General features: G+C 32.6%; 1 protein-coding gene across 6 annotated transcripts in view; it reads right to left on the bottom strand.

The window, feature by feature from the left end:
• cobll1b (cordon-bleu WH2 repeat protein-like 1b) overlaps positions 1–24,992 on the bottom strand; it is a 72,275-nt gene that overhangs the window by 30,886 nt on the left and 16,397 nt on the right. For 4 of the 6 annotated variants that reach the window (XM_051119193.1, XM_051119191.1, XM_051119190.1 and 1 more), the window contains one exon: positions 2,439–2,630. In XM_051119193.1, coding sequence (XP_050975150.1) covers positions 2,439–2,630 — 192 coding nt within the window. Of the gene's footprint in view, positions 1–2,438; positions 2,631–7,177; positions 7,199–15,037; positions 15,152–24,992 lie in introns of those variants that run through there. The other 2 variants (XM_051119194.1, XM_051119195.1) reach the window with 2 other exon arrangements.

Genomic DNA, 24,992 nt, shown 5'->3' with positions numbered 1-24,992 from the left:
AATAATATTATTGATATTACTATTAATATTATTAATTATTATTATTATTATTATTATTACATAAAATATTTTTAATATTAAATCTATAATAATAACAACAACAATAAAGAAATGTTATAATTATTTATAATAATTATAATATAAAATAAAGAATTATAATAGTAAAAAATACTATTATTATTATCAATAATAATAATAATAATAATAATAAACTCATAACAATTATAACTAATTTTAGAAAGAAATAAAATTATTACATGAAGAGTCATCATTTGTTAAAGGGGACATCTCATGAAAAGTTTACTTTTTCTGTATTCAAGTGCTATAAAAAGTGCTAACTGTTCTAATAGACAAAATAAATTATTATTATTATTAATATTACATAAAAGTAAATAATTTTAATATTAAATATATAATAATACAAAACAATTGTAATAGTAAAAGTATTATTACTATTATTATTATTATTATAAATACTAACACTATTTTGAGTCCCAGCCTCAGAGGAGACAAGAAAACAGTGGATTTATTGATTTATTTACTGTATATTACACTGCTGCCACACAGATCTAATATAAACATGATTTCTTTTCCAGCAGTTTAAACGCAATAAGACATGAAAGAGAACTTAGTTTAGTACTCACATGTCATGAAACAGCCGCTCACTGAGTGCGCTCAGAAAACCATATATGAGAGGTTTAAACTAATATGGTTTAAAACACATGATTTAGCACAATAGACACAATAATCAAAACCAAAGAGATGTTCTTGACAGAGTGTCTGGGGTACAAGCTGTAAAGGCACAGGCCTATTCTGGATAAAGGGCAGGGAGCAGCAGCTCATTTGCATTTAAAGGTACACACACGAAAACAGCACATAAAGAAGGGCAAATCTGATATGCTGTAATAAAAGATCTGTGGGGTATTTTGAGCTGAAACTTCACAGACCCATTCTGGGGCCACCAGAGACTTATATTACATATTCTAAAATGGGCCTTTCATGTCGCCACAGTGTTGTGTTCTAATAAAAAGTATTGTAAGGGCCACAAATGTCCGGGCTTGTGTTTAAAGGATTGCCAACAAATTCCTCAAGCACATCTGTATATTCTGATTTGCTTTCAGTGCTATTTGTCTAAAATATCTGGCAATTATTAATTCAAGATGAAGGGAAACTCCAATGTTTCTCCACGGCTTCTACAAATTGTTTTAGTGCTGTCTGCAGAGAACAGTGCTTTGTTGTTTAAATGTTGTCTTAGTAACATTCATTGAAAATATATTAGTTATATTTTCGGTTTAAAAAAATAACAATGGCACATAAAAACATAAGTATTTTGGAGAAATAAATTGATGCAATTTTTTAAACATTTTTTTGCTAATGAGTGACAGTGTTGTTATTGATAACTAAAGCTAAAACAAAAAAAAATCCGGTAATTTTTCAGTAATTGTAATAAAGCTGAAACAAATAAAATAAAAATATCAGATAAAAAAAAAAGAACTTGCCTTGTCAACTAAAAAATAAGTTTAAGCTGAATTTAATTTAAAATTAAATCTGAAATAAAAACAAAGCCTGATAGAAATACACTACCAGTCAAAAGTTTTATTTTTAATTTTTAATCTTTTTAAAGAGGTCTGTTCTGCTCACCAAACCTGCATTTATTTGATGCAAAGTACAGCAAAAACAGTAAAATGTTGAAATATTTACTATTTAAAATAACTGCTTTCTGTTTGAACATATTTTAAAATGCATTTTATTCCTGTGATTTCAAAGCTGAATTTTTAGCATCATTACTCCAGTCACATGATCCTTCAGAAATCATTCTAATATTCTGTTTTGCTGCTCAAAAAATTATTATTATTATTATTATGTTGAAAACAGCTGAGTAGAATTTTTTCAGGTTTCTTTGATGAATAGAAAATTCAGAAGAACAACATTTATCTGAAACAGAAATCTTTTGTAACATTATAAATGTCTTTTATTTAAATGTATTAAATTTTAAAGCATCCTTGCTATATAAAAGTATTCATTTCTATAATTTTTCCAAAAAAATAAAAAATAATAATAATAAAAATCTTACTGTTCAAAAACTTTTGACTGGTAGTGTATTTAAAACAACAAATATTAATGAAAATATTAAAGTACATACTAAAATTATTAAACCTGAAAAATAAATAAAATATTAAAAAATAAAATGTAATATATAAAACTAAAACTAATTAAAACTACTAGGATAATTACAGCATTTTTGTGCATTTTTGTGCTATTTATGAAATTACGATCTTTAATTTAAAATAAATTAATTAATTAAAAATTAAAAACTCATGGCAACCACAAATACAAAGTATTGAACATATCAAGCTGCAGCATCTTCACCAAGTTGCCTGCAAGCATGGGGTTCACATGTCTAGCTCTACCTAAAACACAACCAACAAAGCTCTTACCTGCCATGGACGACCGTGGTCTTCTCCACCCCTCCAGGAAGGATCACGGTAAGAGTGAGGTCCTGCTCCAGCAGGTTCTCCTTCTGGTCCATGGCAGGGTGAGGGTACGCCGGGAGTTTGTGGCTCAACAATGAAGCATCCAGGCCTTTCAGGACAGGAGGAGGAGGAGGAGCTTTGTTTTTCGATGATCTCCTGTTAAAACAAATAAAGAAATTTAAAGAAATAGTTCACCCAAAAATTAAAATATCAGCAAAAATAACAGCATACAATGTGGGAACAACATAAGGGTGAGCAAATAATTACAATTGTTCATATTTAGGTGTACTGTCCCTTTAAATAAGTGCCTACTCCATGATATGTCAGAAACAATGAGTCAAAAGCATATTTTCAATGTAAACATTAGAGTAAACCTTAAAATAATACAAATGTTGTCATTCTGTTGCTAAAACTGAATCTTGAGAAACAGATCTACATTCTTTCCCCATTCAAGTACATACTAGCTTTACTCGTATGCCTGTTAGTGAATGTAGAAAATAGCTGCTTGAGGGCTTCGAAAGACAGCAGACTAAAGATCAGACATGACTTTACACAAGCTCAGTTACTCAATCTCACCTGCTGCGCTCAAAACATCTGCTGTAATACAGACAACACTAAATCATCCTCTGTTTACACACATTTTGATTGCTTGGTGTGAACCAGAGTTCAGTTGCATCCTCCAACTCCGCAGGTCTGTTCTCACACAGCATTATTTGCATCAGAACAGCGCTTTGCTTTAACAATTTTAACTGTAAATGACAAACAAGCAGCTTTAGTTTTCTGGGAAAACGCCGTAATTGCAGTGAAAACGTTGCATGATGACGCCTGAAAGACAGTCATTCTTCTTCACTCAAATAAGCAGCTATTTAATGAGAGGGCTTGGATGCACTTTACACACAAGTCACAAGACACAAGAGTGATGTGATTCATTCATTCCAGCAGACGAGGATGAAGCTCTGAAGAAGCCGAGGAGGAGGAGCACGATGCTGGTCTCTTGAAATGCAGCAAGTGTTGAGAAACAAAGTCACCGTCTCAGTTTTGATGCTGAATGCAGTCACAGTTTCTGTCTCTCTTTGGGGTCCATTAGTATTGTTTGCATTTATTATAGTCATCATTTTCCATTCTACGCCTTATCCTTAGGCCAGAAACATTGTGCACAACTTCAAAAACCCAGACGCTAATATTCAGCCTAAACAGTAAAAACCATAGATCATAGAATCAAGAAGACTGCAAACACTAATGCATGCTATAGAGTGCAATACTGAGAATGCAACAGATACTTGCACTGCATTATGATTTGCGGTCTGCCACATTTTGGAACACAATATAACACCAGTTTGCATTTGCATGCATGCAATTGCGAGTATGTTTCAGGCCTTTAAACAAACTCTTTACTGGCTACTGTGACTTTAAAACTTCTATGTAAAATCCTCTTTGCATATGAAATAACCTGCAGGTCTGCCGTCACATCCAATATCAATTTTAACCCTATCCTATTATAACCCTAGTCTCCATAGACTCTGTGAGGACACTGTGGTTAAATTTCATTTTAAAAGGAAATGTCCCTGGAAAAAAAAAAAAAAAAAAAAAGTCCCCTATATATTTAGGGATAAGTCTGGCTGTAGACAAATTTCTGTGTGTGACAGTGCGGAGTGACATGCTGAAGGCAGACGTGAAACTAGTATATGGCTAAATGAGAAGTTCCAATCTGGAACTGGTTTGGTCAAAACTGTGCAGTGTGACAAAATGACGTTAACTGCACTAGTAGCAAGTGTGTGATGTAGTTTTGCATGTGTTTGAGCCCGTTTACAAACCTGCTGTCCAACAAAGATATCATTTATTGGCATGCTTTTTCTCCAAATTAACTTCATAACATAGTCAAGTGTTTAAAATAACCTTTTGTGATCGGCCGTGGTTTCATATCACAGAATGAGGCTGAAATCATACTATTTTATAGTATTATAAAGGCTATGTCGATTAGCATTGCATTATAAATATACTTCATCCTTATAAAAATACCCAAGATTGCTTAAAGAACACAGACAAACCATATATTGTAGCAATCGTATGTTTACTCTCTTCAAGTTTCCTTAAAATTCATCTGTATTTTCTTTAGCTACAGCGATAACTGGATTAGAGATTCCTGAAGCATTTCAGTACTATTACTTCTGCTATAAAGCATATGTGGAGTTTCTGCGCAAGGGCGCCCTCCAGCTTCTGAATCACAAAGCCCTTTATTGCCAAGTGTATTTCACACACAAGAAATTCATCTTAATGTTAGGAGCTTCCAGTACAGAAAGTACAAACAATTTAATTCACATTCCAGTGAATTAAACAGTCATTACATCATGTGTATACTCAGTACTGCTCACAACACCCTATTTTGGGTAAAAATAGGAAAGATAATACTTTTCTTTAAAGAAACAGGATTTCCCTGAATTATCATCATTGAAATCGCTATCGCAATAAATACCAGAAATTATTGTGATAATTTTTTAAGCCCATATCGCCCATCCCTAATCAATACCAGCACTTTGTGCATGAACGTCAGCTCCAGACAAAGCAAGTATCACGCGCAATTGCCTTTCTGACATCGCTTTTTGGCACTCTATAAGGCTAATGTTGTTTAAGCTACCATTGTCTCTGCCTGTTTTCACTGATGGTATTTTCATGTGCTACCAGAATGATAGTAAATAGGAATATGGTAGTTAAAAACTGCATATGAAGGCAATGCAAAGTCGAGCTCATAATCACAAGTGGGACTTAAATAAAGTTTGTGATAGCACACGATGGCACCATGAGACCAGCTATGTCATTATTTTTAATCGCGCCGTGCTCCCTGTCTGTGTAATTCATAAGCATGCATTTATTATGCACAGTACAATCAGATGACTGACTTTCAAACCGATTCTGGTTCGAACATATAAGGCTGAACACTGCTACTTTTCAGTGTGCAAGATTGTCTTGTTTTCTTGTTGCTGCTCTTGAAGCTCAGCCCTCTTCTGAAAAAGGGGCGGGAGCTCCAGCTTATTTGCATTTAAAGGGACAAACACAAAAACGGTGCGTTTTGGCTCATACCCTAAAGGTGGCAATTTTAACAAGCTATAAAAAATGATCTATCAGGTATTTTGAGCTAAAACTTCAAATATACCTTCTAGGGATATCAGAGACTTATTTACCATCTTGTAAAAGGCGCATAATAGGTCACCTTTAAAGGAATAGTTCAACCAAAAAAATGAAAATTTTCTACAAACGTACTCAACCTCCGGCCATCCAAAATGTAGATGAGTTTGCTTCTTCATCAGAACAGATTTGGACAAATGTAGCATAACATCACTTGCTCACCAGTGGATCCCCTGCAGTGAATGGGTGCCGTCAGAATAAGTCCAAACAGCTGATAACAATAATCCACATGTAATCCACACCACTCCAGTCCATTAATTAACCTCTTGTTAAGTGAAAAGCTGCGTGTTTGTAAGAAACAAATCAATCAATAAGAAGTTTTAACGTCAAACTGTTGCAAACCGTTATGGCTAAAAGCCATAATCCAAAATAACACTTCCTTCAGTGGAAAAGTCCATCTCCTGTTGTCCTTTCACATCAAAATCCACTGACATATTTGTTGTTTTTCACAGTTTTCTGTGCATACTTCTCTCTTGATTCAAAAGAGACCACTTTTTCACTAGAGAACGCAATATTATAGATAGAGGAATAATGTATATCTTAGGAAGCGACAGTTTGAAGTTAAAAACACCTTGAAGAGTTGTTTATAAACATTCAGCTTTTCACTTCACAAGCTGTTCAGATGTTCTTATCAGCTGTTCGGACTCTCATTCTGACGGCACCCATTCACTGCAGAGGATTATGATGCTAAATTTCTCCAAATATGAAGAAACAAACTTATCCACATCTTGAATTTCTCACTTAAGGCACTACTTTGAACCTTTCTGAACCTTTTTATAGGGGTAAATAAGATACAAAGTTGACATTTTAAGGGTACCTTTAAAGCTACAATGTTTGCATTTTCTGACAGTGCATGTCTTCAAAGTCTACATATATAACAAAATAATGCATGTTGAGACATGCCACTAAAGCACAGACTCAATAATAACACAGACCCAGGAATGTAGCTCTTGATTAATATCTCTATTGTTTAAGAATAATAGCATCCTACTTCCTCCGCATTACCTCACCGTGACTGGACGAGCCAAATAAGGTCAATGACGTGTAAATGTGGTCAAGTGTGACCAAGTCAGACTGACGTTTCTGATTTAAAAATCTGTTGTTTTTTAAGCTTTATTTTGATTGACTGCTTTTTGGACTGAGAGGAAAAGACATCAAGGAACATTTGATTTCTCATGATATAACCCCTTTAATCTTATTAGGTCTTTAGGCTAGCACTACACAACGCTATCCAAAAACACTGTTGTTGCTCACTGTGGTCATATTTAGGTTACAGGGCATTGAACACATCATGCCGTATTATGCACTATGAAGCTGAAGGGTTTGTTTGAATGTCAGATTAATCCAAATATAACGACTCCAGAGAGATGGGAAAAAGACTGAACGTTCTGTTCAGCAAAACAACTCTGCGTTTAAAGGTGGGCATCAAAGACACAATAAATCCCAAGCAACCATCTGCTAAAGTACTAACAGAGTTCACAAATGTCTCTCAACAGCTGATAATATTTTATGTCAATTACCTGATTTTTATTTGACATACAAGATTCCCTGAGGACGGTCAGGAATAGTCCAGGCCTGAAGAGCAGAGCGTAAACATTACGCAGGAAGTTGGGAAAGCCCCTGAAATGTGTGCATTAGCATAGCGTGTTATGTTTGAAGTGGCTACGGCAGGCCAAAGTAAACACGAGGGTTTCTGACATGGCAAGCAGACACTCTCATGAATTTGAAAACAACCGTTTCAAATAGCAAATGTCCTATTAGTGTCAACCAAAGCACTCATCAACATACATCTAAAGAATTATTTGTATAAATGGTGCAAAATGTTTCTCCTTGAAGGTGCTGTAGCTTATGCAATCAAAAACAAAACTATCAGTTTTATAAAATTAATTCAATTTAATTAATTATCCATGATCAAAACAAAATAACATAATGGTGCACTGTAAGCACTGCTCATAGTGAAACTGCATGTATTGCACAAGAAAAAACAGGATTTTAATGGGACAATTTCAAACAAAAAGTAGAGCCAGAGGCCTTGAAGGGTCAGACCAGTCAACAAACTCACATGCACACACCTGCGCAAATATCCACCCAGAGACTGCCTGTACAATGCTGATATTTCAAGGTTTCACAACTGTCTGCCTCTTTAACCATAACAGCTTTATCAAACCCCCTGTCATTCCTGCAATGCATAGTCTCCCAAAATACACTTTATAGTTAAATATAATGGCCAAGCTATATATTTAAAAGTTGAAAATACAGTACATCCAGCTTTATCAGCATATAATACAGTCACTTATGTCAGAGCAATACATAAAATATAACAGATCTTGGCTGTGTGACTGATATTGTCACAAAACGTGACACACACTGTTGTTTAAAAGTTAGGGATCTGTAAGATTTTTAATGTTTTAAGGCTAAAAAAAGGTAATTTTTTTTAAATATTATTGTTATTTAAAATAACAGTTTTCTATTTTAATATACTTTAAAATGTAATTTATTCCTGTGAAGCAAAGCTGAATTTTCAGCATTATTATTCCAGTCTTTAGTGTCACATGATCCTTCAGAAATCATTCTAATATGCTGATTTATAATCAGTGTTGGAAACAGTTGTGTTGTTTAATATTTTGTCGGAACCTTTGCTACTTTTTTAAGGATTATTTAATAAATAAAAAGTTAAATAGAACGTGATGCTTAATATTTTTTGGGACCTGTGATGCTTTTTTCAGGATTCCTTGATAAATAAAAGAACAGTGTTTATTCAAAATAAAAATGTTGTAAATGTTTAAATAAGTTTCTTATGCTCATCAAGGCTGTATCTATTTGATTAAAAATACAGAAAAAAATAATTTTGTGAAATATTATTGCAATTTAAAATAACTGTTTCTGTTTTTATATACTTCAAAATATAATTTATTCATGTGAAGCAAAGCTTAATTTTCAAAATAACATTCAAAATAAAAAATTACAATATACACTACTATTCAAAAGTTTGAGGTCAGTACATTTTTTCATTCGTTTTTTTAAGAAATTAATACTTTTATTCACCAAGGATGTGTTAAATGGATAAAAAGTGATAGTAAAGACTTATATTCTTAGAAAAGATTTCTATTTTGAATAAATGCTGTTCTTTTTAACTTTTTATTCATTAAAGAATTAAAGAAAAAAGTATCTCAGTTTCCCAAAAAAATCTTAAAGCAGCACAACAGTTTCAACACTGATAATAAATCAGCAGAATGATTACTGAAGGATCATGTGACACTGAAGACGGGAGAAATGGCTGATGAAAATTCAGCGCTGCATCACAGAAATAAATGGAACTTTAAAGTATATTAAAATATCAAATCAATGTTAGAAATTGAAATAATATTTCACAATTTTTCTGTTTTTTTGATCAAATAAATAGTCTTGATAAGCATAAGAGACATTAATTTTGCCATCTCACTGATCCCAAAACTTTTGAACTGTGGTGTATATTATCACATAGGTCTATATACAAAGTTAGATACCTAAGTACATCCAACTTTGATGTAAAGTGCAATAAACCTACTATATAGCACATTTCAGACTTTATGAACATCAACAACATGATTTTATATAAAGCTGCTTTGGAATAAAACTGACTTGACAAAAATAGTTGAAATGAGTCAAATTAGACAGAAGTTAATATGGACAAGTTGTGCGATGCCCTCATCCAAAACAGGAACAAAACTATACAACATAAAAGTAAACTGGAGTCAAATGCCATTAATTATGGGTTGAGATTAGGGAAGATAAGCATGGTTGCAGTGAATTACAAGTTGCAGAGCATAAAACTACAATAACAAGACAATTAGATGCTACAGCACTCAATAATTTTGCATATCGCTGCACATTACTATTACTTATGCACACTATATGCTTAATGTAAAATCCTGAAGTAAAACCAATCCCAATCTTACCTTTTAAATATCTTTTCAAATCTGAAAATTCCAGATATGTGATGCATTTATTCTAGTCAAGGGAAGTCAGACTGTACAATGCTGAGATGAAAGGGACACACGTGGCAGCGTTTTTGCAGTCAGCTGAATTTGAATGAGAAAGAGCTTCACGGAAGCAGCATTGTTTGACTTTTGTTGACATGAGAGGATTGCAAACATGCAACTGGCTGCAAAGACAAAAGCTAACCTGTTGACACAGGTCACAAACGGATTTAAACATTGTACAATGTGTTAAACACAGTTGTGAAGCTGAGAGCATTACCAAATAGGTCAAATGTTTAACAGAGGAACATGCAAGCAGGTGGAGATTGTGTAGAAGTTTGTGAATGATGTATGTTTCTACTTTTGTGGGAAGTGTTTTAAGGAGTTCTGCGTATGTTTGGGTTTAGATATGACTAGGAGAGGCTGATCCCTGAGACATTTTGACCACAACCTATCAGCATCTCCGAGCAATGAATGACACACCAGGCGTGTTGGAGCTTGACTGTCGGAGGCCTCTTCCTCTGACGCATCACTCGAGATCTAAACTCATTCATCATCGGCACAGATAGCTATCATTAAACACAGCCACACATCCTCAATAAACTAGAGTTCTCACACAAACACATATACAAACATATGATTTGCTCACACAAGCAGCAAAAATCAGATCTTTTGGTGCATCTGACTCTAAAATCTAAATTACAAGTTGATTTTCAACCAATATCAAGCTGATTTTCAACAGACTGTTGAAAGACAACTCTGATGCTCACCAAAGCTGCATTTATTGGACCAAAATTATAGTAAAAACATAAAAATTGTGAAATATTATTACAATTTAAAATAACTATTTTCTATTTAAATATATCATAAAATGTAATTTATTCATGTGATGCAACACTGAAATTTCAGCATCATTACTCCAGTCTCCATGACCCTTCAGAAATCTTCTAATATGCTGATTTGCTGCACAAGAAACATTATATATATATGCACAACAGCTACAGTATATCATTACTATGACAAATGTTGTGAAGCTGCTGGATACGATTACACCATATATAATGTAAACAGCCTTACAATCTGCTGGAGAAAGCAACTGTACTCAATTAAGTCGGGTTAACATCATGATGTCAAGAAAAATGCTTAATGGCCAGCAGAGTGAAGTAACATGACTAATGTCTCACTGAATGTTTGCAGACATAATTTAATTCATTAATAAGCCAAACCCACAATGTCTAACTCAGTGTATAAATCATTGGGTCACATGTGAACACTGCAGATTTCACCTCAACTCTCTTATATTTAAAACACCTGCTGTGGGAGGAAAAAAAAAATCTGAATAACGTGCAGCTATTTTCTGTCTTCTCAAGACGAGCAAGGTGAAACTTCAAAGCTGGCAGCCGTGCGTTTAGCGCACAGGACACAGAGATCCTAACACTGGGTAATCTGCACTATCACAGCAATGGCTCAACATGCACAACAACAACATTACACCATCTAAGATCAAAGACATCAGTAAACTTAGGCCGTAAGGCTCATTTCTGGAATATTTGACATACCAGCACAGACCACCCATCCCCCCATTGGTCTGCCTTAAAATGTGAATAAATCAACAATACTCTGTGAAAAATACAACTGTAATGCTAAAATAGTTGTACCAAACAATGCATGGGAATAATGAAAATCTCTTACACTTTGAGTGTCTTCTTTGACTAGATTCTGGCTCTGTCTACTCTAAACATCATCAACCGTGATCATGAGGTGTACCGTATTTAAAGGATTAGTTCACTTCCATAAAAAAATTTACAGATAATTTACTCACCCCCTTGTCAACCAAGATGTTCATATCTTTCTTCTTCAGTCGTAAAGAAATTATGTTTTTTGAGGAAAACATTTCAGCAATTTTCTCCATTTACTGTAGTGGACTGATATGGTGCCCGTGAGTTTGAACTTCCAAAACGTAATTTAAAGGCAGCTTCAAAGGGCTCTAAATGATCCCAGCTGAGGAAGAAGGGTCTTATCTATCAAAACAATTGGTTATTTTCTAAAAAAAAAAAAAAGGGTTTAATTTATACACTTTTTAACCACAAAAGCTCATCTTGTCTAGCTCTGTGATGCGCATGCACACAGTTAGGGTATGTTGAAAAACAAATTCTCTCCTCCAACTTCAAAATAGTCCTACATCGCTGTTTTACCTTTTTTTGTAAAAGACGTTTGACCTTTTTTGCACGTTCACTTTGTAAACACTGGGTCAGTATTTCCGCAGCAATGTAGGACACTATAGAAGTCCACTATATGGAGAAAATTCCTGAAATGTTTTCCTCAAAAAACAATTTCTTAACTAAAGAAAGAAAGACATGAACATCTTAGATAAGAAGGGAGTGAGCAAATCTTTTGTAAATTTTTGTTCTAGAAGTGAACTTATCCTTTAATATATACATGAAAACACTATTTACCAACAAATGCACAGCAACTACATTTCTATATTCTTCTGGCACTCTAAAATATAGCAGTTTCATATTAGTGCAGTGTAAAATAAGATAAAATAAAATAATGTTCATGACGGTAGACGGTAGATGGTAAAATAAATCCTGAATTCAGAAATAGCTGATTTTAGCTTTTAAAACACAACTGCGTTGACTAACATAAGACCAAAGAAATTAATTATTTAACGGGATGAAGTCTCAGCAACACCACTGTACATACTGTATCTATATGACAGGATATATGATTAAAATGCTGTGAAATCTGATAATTTCAAAATAAGTTGTACTTATTTTACCATTATAGTTGTAGCGCTGTTCACATACATCACTTAAAAAAAACCTGGACCTGGTGTGGTTTCTGGTTGTGTTACATCATATCTACTACATCTGGGGTGATATTGCTGGTAAAATGTGAATAATGCCCTGTTAATATTATAGTGATTTAAGAGCACCATCTCCACCATATGCTCTCATAATCACGTTACTTTCTGTCTTCAGGAAACTCAGAGGATAAGTTTACTTCCAGAATAAAAGTCCTGATAATTTACTCACCCCCATGCCATCCAAGATGTTCAATGTCTTTCTTTCTTCAGTCGAAAAGAATTAAGGTTTTTGATGAAGACATTCCAGGATTTTTATCCATATAGTGGACTTCAGTGGTGGTCAGTGGGCTGAAGGTCCAAACTGCGGTTCAATACAGCATAATTTATATACCACAAATGATCATCTTGCACTAGCTCTGAGCTGGTCCAAGATGAGCACTTGTGGTGAGAAATATATACATTTTTATCTTTTTTTATAAAATCACAGTTTTCACTAGATCCTTATTCCTCGGCTGGGATCGTGTAGAGCTCTTTGAAGCTGCACTGACACTGCAATTTGGACCTTCAGCCCACTGGCTCCCACTTAAGTCCACTTTATGGAGAAAAATCCTGGAAAGTTTTCCTCAAAAGCCTTAATTTCTTTTTGACTGAAGAAAGACAGACATGAACATCTTAGATGACACAGAGGTGAGTAAATGATTAATTCTCAAAGTGAACTAATCCTTTGAGTTTCCAGAAGAAATCAGAATAATATTTACTGTAATAATCAGCAGGAAAGAATCCAGCCATGTAATATGAAAAATACAAGATGTGAGAAGCAATACGACAATAACCGGTGCAGCTTTGAGCAACTGGCGATTGGCAGCTTCATCACAACAACAGTCCACCCATGCAACAAGTCTCGTGCAGAATTTTTTGGCAAAACAACAAATCACCCAGGTGACTCAACCACCCTACAGCCCAGATTTGGCACCCTGCGACTTCTGGCTTCTCCCAAAACGAAAATCACCTCTGAAAGGGACTGAGGCGTCATTGTACAATGTTTCTTGTATCTTGTATCAATGTTGGACAGCCCTTGTATAACGCTTCTTTTTTTAATTATAGCGCTTTTCAAAATACACATTGATTAAAAGCAGCTTTACAAAACTTTGTGGCCAATAAACACATTAATTGCAATGCATTTAATACCATTAAAAGGCAAAAAAAAAAAAAAAACTATATGTTGCTATATAAACATTGTAATATATATATATATATATATATATATATATATATATATATATATATTGCAGTGCATTTAATACCATTAAAAGGCCAAAAAAATCTATATAAAACAGTATGAACACCATTAAAATAAACTAAATGAATTAATAAACTTGTGTAAATTGGTGATAAATAATATCTGCCTTTTTATTACACTTTCTAAGTATATTAAATGACAAAAAAGTTATTTAAAATCTTAATATTTCACAGTATAATGGTTTCCCTGTTTTTTGATTAAACAAATGTAGCCTTATAAATAAATAAATAACCCAACCCTAATTCACTTGAACAGTAACATTGTTAACACCCATTTAAACCTTAAATAAGCACTAATTACATCATTTACAGTAGCCCTTTAATCATTGTCAACTATTCATCAGGTGAGTGAGAAAGAGACAGACAGAGAAAGAGAGAGAGAGAGAGAGAGAGAGAGAACAGAGAAACAGTTTTACCTTCACAGGTTTACGACTTCCTACCGTTCAGAATTGAAACACAGAGGCAATGTGCCCTGTGTGAATATTATGGGCTAACCAGGCGTAACGTGTCTGCCGCCCATTTCCATCAGCTTTAATAAAGGCTGTGTGGTCCTGTGGGTGTCTACAGTAGCCTAATTAATGTTTACATGACTTACTCAGCAAAGACCACTTGCATTATTAAAGTGCTCGGAGAGACAGAGAGAGAGTGCGGCTATCTGGGGTCACCAGAAATCTTCGCAACACATAAAACACTGAGAAACAACAATATATAGAAGTCGTTCGGGGGGGATCGACAAATTCCACGCATTCCGGCTCGCATTATTGCAGCTGCCGTGCGAGGAGCGACAGTTGCGGCGCTGCATGGAATTTCATTATCCGAAGGATCACACTAACTGAGAATGTTTTGGGAGAATCTGGGACAAACGAGCGGGGATTTCGCAGCATGGTCACGTCCAATTCAGGGCATTGTGTAGGTGACAGGCGCCTTCCAGTATTGGCCCTTTGGGGAAAGGTGGGTTTGAAGAGCGAAACAATATCCAAAAGGCACCTTCCTGCTCCGTAACGAACTCCACCCGGGATATTTTAGGAACAATGCTGTTTATCTTTAGTGCTTTGTAAACTTCTAGTTGCATGGACGAACACATCAGCAGCACTCAGTGATATACAAGTACAGTTACTTATTTTTTCCAGGTAAAAACAAACAAACGTATAACATACGGTCATGAGACTGGTTTCACAACTAGACAAAATAAACTAACATACTGTGCGCCAAGTTATACGAACATGCACCAACAAGAGGCTCTGCATTAGAGTTACCTGCCCTACAGGTACAAGACAAAGACATTCATTCATCAAACTCAAATTGTCTCTTACCTCCTGCGCTACGGTGTAAAAATCCTCTTTTTAGACACCTCACATGTCCCATTGATCCACACAGTCACTCAGAGAACGAGTGAGACACGACTTGAGAGTGTTTGTCTCCAAAAGTGGCAGGCCTACCTTAAGGTCACGCCCATTTGATGACATCACATGCTCTCAATGGGCTTGTCAGAGAAACCCCTGCGATGAAAGCATGCGTGTGTGTGTGTGTACTGAAGTGAAGCCAAGCAGCTGATCATGGCCACAGACGTGTAATCAGCTTTTTGTGAACTGGTGGGTAAAACCCACTGAAACTGCATTGATAGCGCTACACTAATGCAATCAAGTCTTATCGCTTTCAGCTATGTTTGCTTTACTGTTATCAAACCATGACGCAAACATGCATGCTAGAACACACTTTTTTCAATGGAAATAGTAAAAAAATGATGAAGGCATTTGTTGATAATTAATGATAATTTCTGAAAGGCGGCTCCCAGTTCCCTGCATTTTTACTTAATTTCAGAATGATTCAACTGTTTTCACGCCCTCAAAACAGACCTTAATCATTCCTGTCCATCACGATAAAAATGCAGTGCGTACCAAATTTCAGGTTTCACAAAAATGCATTTCACCAAAAAAAGAGTAATCTTTTACTGCAATACAACTACAGGCTAGATCATGTAAAGCTTTATATATATCCTTTTCATAAGCATTTTTTACTTTTTATTTGATCTGTAGAAGAAAACCTGCTTACTAATTATGCACACCTGAACATGAGTTTTTCACTTCGAGCCTTATGGATTTCATTATATATAACTTCTAAATGATTAAAAAATTAATAGCGGTTATTAAGATATTAAGTTTGATGTGGTCTGGAATGGGTAAAATGTGCTTGGGAAAAAAATAAAAAATTTGAAAATCAACTTGCATAATTATGCATGCACTCTGTGTGTGTGTGTGTGTGTGTGTGCATATATATATATATATATATATATATATATACTGTATATACTGTAACTATATGTAAGAAATAACTAACAATGGGCTGTTAAATTATTAGATGATAATTAACATTTATATATAATATAGTATTATATATATATATATATATATATATATATATATATAAAAATGTAATAATATAATATTCAAATAATTCAATAATCACAATCAAACAATTTACATAAGAAATAATTAATGACTGGCTGTTTAATTATTAGATGATAATGCACACCTGAGGTGGTTACACCTGGGGTGTGCATTATTTTCTAATAATTCAACAGGTCCGGAGCCAATTATTCCACTTATACTATGGTTACCACACCTCAAATATTGTTCAGATGTTGTGTTTCATCAGGTTTTGCCCTTTATTAGGGTTTGGTCTTGTGAGTAGAATTAATTTCTTACATATCTCATCCCACACCTCTGTTGCTAATTCTAAAACATAATTTTAGATCTAGTAACAGAGGCTTGAGTCATTGATAGCAGACTAACGCAGTAATTAAGTTATTGGACAGACAGAGAGATTAAGCATGTGTAAATTAAAGTACCTGAGCCTGTCCATCTCTCAACAGAGTTTGGTAGAGGCATTTCTACTAATAGCGAAACTGTAAGTTTATCTTCTTCAAGAACAGCACCGTTTTTATATCAAAATCTCACGATACAATTATATCGTGATATGAAGTCCCTGATACAATATTTATTGCAATATTTAAAAAAAAAAGACAAATAAAGACTTCAGGTTAAAAAGTATATAAATTGTAAAAAAAAACGATTCGCTAGATAAGCCTCTTCTTCCTCGGTTGAGATCGTTTAGAACCCTTCGAAGCTGCATTTAAACTGCATTTTGGAAGTGTAAATGTTTGCCTCAAAAAACAATTTTTTACGACCGAAGAAAGAAAGACATGAACATCTTGGATGACAAGGGGGTGAGTAAATTATCTATACATTTTTGTTCTGGAAGTGAACTTCTCCTTTAAATACCTTTTATGTTAGAATATTTAAAAAATCGTTTCATGTCATCATGTGACCACGACAATTATCGAGATTATTGAGATTCTGTGTGCACTTTAAGAGAGAGAGTGAGAGAAAGAGAGTATGTGCTTTCTGCTACTAATTTATAGTGTTCTTTGTCTGTTTGACTATGTCATTAATTGATCTTTACCACACATCTCTGCCATATGTACATATATTGTAAAAATGTCAATTTGGTGTAAAGCTGCTTTGCAAGGATATGTATCGTGAAAAGCGCTATACAAATAAATTTGAATTGAATTGAATTGAATTGAACATTATAAAAGGTCATTTTTGTGGCAAAAACATGGACATAATTTGTTGTTTTTATCTTGTTTACTATATGTGACCCCGAACCACAAAACCAGCCTTAAGTAGCTTGGGTATATTTATAGCAATAGCCAAAAATACATTGTGTGGGTCAAAATTATCGATTTTTCTTTTTCTTTTATGACAAAAATCATTAGGATATTAAGTGAAGATCATGTTCCATGAAGATATTTTGTAAATTTCCTACCATATATCATACCTATTTTTTGACTAGTAATATGCATTGCTAAGAACTTCATTGGACAACTTTAAAGGCAATTTCCTTAATATATATATATATTTTTTTTTTGCACCTTCAGATTCCAGATTCTCAAATAGTTGTATCTCAGCCAAATATTGTCCTATCCTAACAAAAAATTTTCAAACAAAATTGACCCTTACAACTGGTTTTGTGGTCCAGGGTGACATATTTATTTTGCTTGGTCAGTGTATTGGTTCTTATGCTGTTGTAGGCTGTAAGGACCTTTGAAATAACTGAAATCAATTGGCAAAGTGATACGAAAATGTAATGCGGTCAAGACCTGCGTGGAACTACTTTATCTGTGGGTTTCTCCTGAAAATAACTGCACACCTTAGAATGTTCATCAGCCAATCAGATTCAAGCATTCAAGTATATTTATATATACTAGCCCCCTAGTATATTTATAAATAATGTATATCATATATACAATGACATGGATAGATAGATTGATGATAGATAGATAGATAGATAGATAGATAGATAGATAGAAGGATCCTAAGCAATTTCACATTCAAAGTCCAGTGCAATGCACCTTTCATCTGTTTAAAACAAACCCAGAGATCATTGTGCAACTACAACAAGAGCAGCCGCGTAATACAAAAGTATTCACTCACATTCTTGCTCAGGCATGTCAGGGCCCAGAGGTTCAATTAAACCTGCTAGAAGAAAAACAGCACCGCTCTTTTCCATCGCCTGTGATCTTGTTATTATCTGAGCTTTTCCTTCAAAGATGGACCTAATTATGTGATCTCTCGAGACACCACATTAGCTTCAACACGCTCTGAGCCGATAAGAACCGATTCAATTGGTGGCCGAAGGAAAATGATTGATTGAGTATCAGTTGTTCATACTGCAGAGAAAACACGTGACCTTTTCCAGGAATTCTGATGCAATGAAGATCTATTAAAAAAAACAGGGTTTTATTAGACTCATGTCATGACTTCACAAACATGCTTTTGCAAGAATTTTGTAATGCATTCGTGGGCCTTTATTTCTCTAATGTGAGTGAAGCAAATGTGGGAATTTCGGATGCCAAGGAATTTGCATTTCATCAGGTGCAGGGAGCTCATGAAGTGTCCAGATGAAGACAGCGTAATAATGAGAAGCGAACCATCATCATCTCCCAACAAACAGCTGTGATTCATGTGGTCTGTCTACCGGATTCATCTCTTTATCATGAGACCCGTTCGCAAACAGAAGCTCGCAGTGACGCCAAACCAGACTGTTGCGTAGGAAGAAGCAGATTGTTTCACTAAATCTCCAGATTTCACTTAATGAGATAAACTGGCACCATATTCCAAACAATTGTGCGCCGGCCCAGCTGTCAGTTTTCGGCTCCAAATGGGCTTTCACAAGCACAGTTGTGGTTATGTGATGAAGAAAAGCTGTTGCAACTTATCGAAGCTTAACGGGGAGTCGTGAACCTCAGGTTTAAAAGTGAAGTCTGTCATTTCTGCACCACTAGTGTCACTAAACAGAATTGCAAAAACAATGATTAAACAGGTTTCCTGAACACTCGCTCTGTCTGTCATTGGTCGTGCAAACAGTCTTAACAGTCTTATCTTAAGCTGACAGAAAAACACCTTGAACAAACCATAATTGTAGGTTGTTATTTACTGAAAAACTCTGCACTGTAAAAAAGTTGCTGCCTTAAATTTTCCTGTACAATAAATTTAAATGTTTAATCTTCAGTTTGGTTTTCATACAAAGCTAGTATACGTCTTTAGAAGCTTGAAATATAGGCAAACTAAATACTTTATTTATTTCAGATTATTATTTTATTTATTTATTTATATTATTTATTTATTTATTTATTTATAATAAATCTATTTATTTATTATTATTTTATTTTATATTGTTTATTTATTTTATTTATTTATAATTAATACATTTATTTATTTACATTTATAATTTATGTAATAATGTAAATAATGACTGGGTTTTCATTTACTGCATTTCAGTCCAGACGAATTTATTTGTACTTATGTCTTATTTAAGTATCAATGAGATACTATAATAGTTCAATATTTTGAGTTTTTATTTTATATTTTTTCAATTTCATTTCTTTTCGACTGACTTTAAACTGGCTTAAAAAACAACTTAAAATCTTGTACAACACATAAATTTAAGATGAAAATGTATTAACTTATCTCGATCAGTTAAAATGATGTAAAAACAGTGTGTATGAAGTTGTGAAATCTCATACTTTACAGATATTAAAATATTTAATATGATCAATATTTTTATTTACTTATTAGTTAATAAGTTAAAAAGCATACAATATTAAATATCTAATAAATATCCAACTATAAAATGCACAATTGATAATCAATATGCTACCAATATATTGTGCATCGCTTTTCATTGCTTTTTTCTTTTAATGTCAAGGTGTAATGGAGATTGACCATGTAAGAGCTCAATGAATTAATACACAATGACTGAAAGGGATAGTTCACCAAAACATTTAAATTGTGTCATCATTTACTCACCTTCATGTTGTTTCAAACTTGTACGACTTGCTTTCTTTTGCAATGACAACAATATTTTGAAGAACAACATTGGCCCCTACTAATTTTCATTGTATGAACAAAAAACACTGAGTCATTTTCTACCACAGAAGAAAGTCGGTCATGCAGGTTTGGAATACACTGAGAGTAAATGATGACAGAAATATAATTTGTAGGTGAATTAAATGTTTAAGCTTCACTTTGGTTTTCATAAAAAGCTAGCATATGACTTTAAAAGACACAAAACATAGGCCAAAAAATAAATTAATTAATTACTAAAAAAAAAATGTAAATCCTAGATTCCCAAAAATAAAATAAAATAAAATAAAATCAGAGCTCTGATTTTCATTTACTGCATTTACTGCAAGACAAATTTATTTGTCTTATTTAAGCATCGATGAGATGCCACAATCGTTTTCATTAATATTTTGAGTTAGTTTTTATTTTTATATTTTCCATTTTCATTTCAACGTTTTAGTAATTTTGTTGTGTGTTTGGCATTTTTTATATATAATTTTATGACTTTTATTTCATATTTAGTTATTATTAAATTAAGTTTAAATAAAAAGTAAATAATTTTAAATGACAAATAAAAACAATATAAAAAGCACCTTGTTGCAAATAACCATGCATAATAAGCATGTATTAAGTAAATAAAAATAAAATAAAATATACAAAATAACAAAATAACTAAAATAAAAAATCTTAATGAAAATAATAATGAAACAAAGTAAATAATCATGTATAGTAAGTAAATGCAGAATTTAAATCATTTAAAATAAAAAAATAAAGAAAAACATCTTTTGCAAATAATAATACAAATAAGCAAGTAAAATAAACAAGTAAAATAAAACAATAAAAAACTCATAAAAAATTAAAAACATTTAAAAAATTAGACAATTTATATTTATATAATAACATAAAAAAATACATATAATGGACAAAATAAGCTAAAATAAAAATTGGCTTACCAATATTAAACTAGAGAAGAAAATAAAACAAAATAAAATAATAAAATAAATTACATTAAAATTAGAAATGCTGCCTTGGCAACTAGCTGAAACAATACATCCTTATATTTTATTTCAGGTAACATTCATTACCTCATTTGTAAGTCGCTTTGGATACAAGCGTGTGCTAAATGAATAAATGTAAATAACAAAAACATGTTTTATTCGTGTTAGTGTTATTTTACTACAAGAATGTGTCAAAAGCAGCTTTTAAGAAAGTCATACCATTATGTTTATAATGCCTTAGTGCTTTACCATAGAGCAAGTTTTAGGGCCGGGCGATATGAAGATTTACAACAATAATACAAGTGATCTCTAGCTATGTTGCATTAATACATTTATCAGTCCTGTAGTGACTCCAGGTCTCAGGGTCCAAAGACAAGTAGGAGATTGAAACATTGCATTGTTCTTCATCAAAGTTTGCTTTTCATCAGCAGGAGGGAACTTCAATGCAAGGAGGTTAAAAGTGCCCTACTGCCTGAAATAATCAGTTATGGAAAGTGGACAAAGGGTGAGGCCCCAAAAATTCCAATCATATGCTTTAAGAGATTACTGCATCAGTCACGCAGCATATGCATGCTCGAACCTGATCCATAATCCTGAGTCTGCCGAAAACAACTCCATCCTGCCTCAGAAGAAGTCACAATCATTGTTTGGCCAGTGGAAACGTTTATTCGGCATGCTCCATTGAAGCGGCGCGTCAAAGGCAGGAAGAGCCGCTGACCTTCAGATCACAGTTTACCACGATTCTGCAGTTTCCTCACACTCACAATGAGGGAGAACGGTGGGGCCCGACCACGAGAGAGATTTTCTTTCTCTTTTTTAAATGGCTTTCCAGCACCCACAGACCTCGTCGGAGCGAGATGTCGATCTTGCCAGTTTTCCTTTGCCCTTATAAAAACAGTGGGAATGCTAAAAATGCTCACCGCTGACAGCTTCTCCCTGCAGATCTGCTGAAAAGGTGTGATGACCATGAATGAAAGCATTATGCGGGTTACACTTGCAAAGTGAAAGCTGGTGGCGAGGTCTCTTTAATATCTCAATTGTTTCTTTTAAATGAGATTAAATGTGGAGGAAATTTAGTTTCAGTGCCCGGATTTTACACTTGACATTGCTTTCGCATTGATGCATTTGTTAGACAATTTTTATTAAATGCGAAATGCATCGCACAGGGCTTCTGCAGGTTTTATGAAGGTAAATTTAAAACTTTAAGACCTTTACAATACATCAATATGGTTTCTGCATGTAAATATTGTATTGAATTGTACTAGCAATGCTGTGAATATACAGCTTCCAACAAATCTACATTACTTTTCAATTCATTTTATAATAAATAAATAAAAGACTTTGGTTTAAACAGCTCTGCTCCCAGCCACTAAAATATGGAAATAACTTTTACCACTGCAAAAATGTGATGTTCTTCATCAGTATTTTTTGTCTTGTTTTCCAGTGCAAATGTCTAAAGATTCATAATTCAAGGTACTTTTACTTGAGAAGCAATCTGACAGAAGATAAGTTATATTTTACAAGAAGTTGACAAAAATTAAGAGACTTTCGGATTAAAAAAGAACGAATATTTGCCAACAGGCTCAGGAAATAAATTTAATTTCTTTCTTTAAATTTATTTTATATCTGTTTATTTATAGAATGTATTTATTTTATTTATTTTATTATTTGTTTATTTATTTATAGATAATAAATCTATTTATTATTATTATTATTATTATTATTAATTTATTTTATATTATTTATTTACTTTCAATATTTTATTTATAATAAATCTATTTATTTAGCATTATTATTTAATTTTATTTATTTTATATTTATTTATTTATTTATTTTATATTATTGATTTTCATTTTTATTTATTTTTTAATTTTAACACATTTACTCATTTAGTATTATTTTACTTTCTATCATTTATTTATTAGAATTACTATTTTATTTTAAATAATTTGTTTATTTATTTACATAGTATTATTTTATTTATTTTATATTATTTATTTTTTTATATACATGTTATTTATTTAATAGCATTATTATTTTATTTATGTTATAAAACTAGTTTATTTTTATTGTATTTTTATTTCTTTGTTTATTTATTTACTTAATTATGTAGTATTATTATTATTTTATTTATTTTATATGATTATTTATTTATTTATTTTTGCAGTGTTTTGATTTAATACCTTTTAAGGCCTTAATTTGTGGAAGGGTGAATTAAGACACTTTAAGTTTCTTTTACATTATTTATTTATTTTTATTTTTTATTTTATTTTATTGTTTATTTATAATAAAACACTTATTTATTTAGTAAGTAAGCATTATTAATTTATTTATTCTATGTTATTTATTTATTTTTGCAGTGTTCTGATTTAATAACTTTTAAAGTTTTAAATTGTGGAAAGGTGAATTAAGACAATTTATTTATTATATATATTTTTACATTTATTTATTTATTTAGAATTATTTATTTATTTTGCTGTGCTCTGATTTAGTAACTTTTAAAGCCTTCATTTGTGGAAGGGTAAAATAAGAAACTTTTTTATTTATTTTATATAATTTATGTATTTTTATTTTTTATATAATACATTATTTATTTAATAAGTATTACAGTGTTATTTTACATGAAGTATTATTATATTATTATTTTATATTTTTTTGCAGTGGTCTGATTTAATAGCTTTTAAGGCCTTAATTTGTGGAAGTGTGAATTAAGACACTTTTTAAAATTTATTTTATATCATTTATTTATTATTATTTGATTGATTGATTGATTCATTCATCCATTCATTATTTATCAGTGTTCTGATTTAATAACTTTTAAGGCCTTAACTTGTAGAAGGGTGAATTAAGACTTTTTTTTTAAGGCCCACAGAAACCCTAATTGCATTCAAGGTCTGCATTTTATCAATTCACGCATCCCCTTGAACATCAAGCAAAAAGTGGGTGGGATGTGAGGCAAAGGAAGTTCAATTGGAGAGGGTTGTTTGACGGGCATATTCCCTGTGGACAGACAAAACACAGATCCAGGACCACAGCTGGTAATATGGTAAGAGAGGTCGTTCACAGTAAACATAAGCTGTTTAGAGAAGATCTGGAAAGGCCATTACTCCCAAAGCATTGTGGGATGGGAAGATAGAGGAAGAGAGATGAGATTGGGGGAAGGAGAGAGGAGAAAATAACACAGTGACTCTATATGTGAATCACTTCCTCTTTGCATGCCCTATTATTTCAAGCAAAACAAACAGTTTTCCCTTGTACACAGACTGACACCACGTCTACACTGTTTAAACGAATTCACTCACGTTATAATTAAGTAGTCTACGATGGAAATGCAGTGGGCGATGAACTGGTTGAACCTGATAGAAATGTCAATTTCAGCAGAATTTAGTTAGTTTGATAGAAATTTGAGTATTGATTCTATTTCAGTTATGCCAAATAATACCATAAGATTTTATATGTGTATTTACTCATGTTATTTAGGTGCCGTATTATACCATATATATTGCATATTTATATTACACTTCTTGCATTAAAATAACTGCTAACCATTGCATCAAAACCAGCTAAAGACTTTTGTCTCTGGTGAACTAAAATAAATCACTGCAATGTAACCAAGCAAATAATTATGCAGAGTAAGCAATAAGTAAATAAGATATAAGATAGAAATTAAATATTTAATTATCTAAAATAAAAATAAATAATCTTAAACTAAAAAAAAATAATCTTATTAATTAAATTAAAACTAAATTTTGAATATATAAAAAATAAAAATAAAAAATATTGTAAAATCAAAAGAAAATAAAAATTATTTTAAAGAAAGTAATAATGTCAAATAAAAACAATAAAACAAATAAATACTCTTA

Source organism: Labeo rohita, chromosome 9, assembly GCF_022985175.1.
Source record: "Labeo rohita strain BAU-BD-2019 chromosome 9, IGBB_LRoh.1.0, whole genome shotgun sequence".
In the NCBI taxonomy this organism is placed as follows: Eukaryota; Metazoa; Chordata; class Actinopteri; order Cypriniformes; family Cyprinidae; genus Labeo; species Labeo rohita.
Note: the sequence above shows the minus strand (reverse complement) of the source record. Positions and strands in the feature narration are given on the sequence as shown.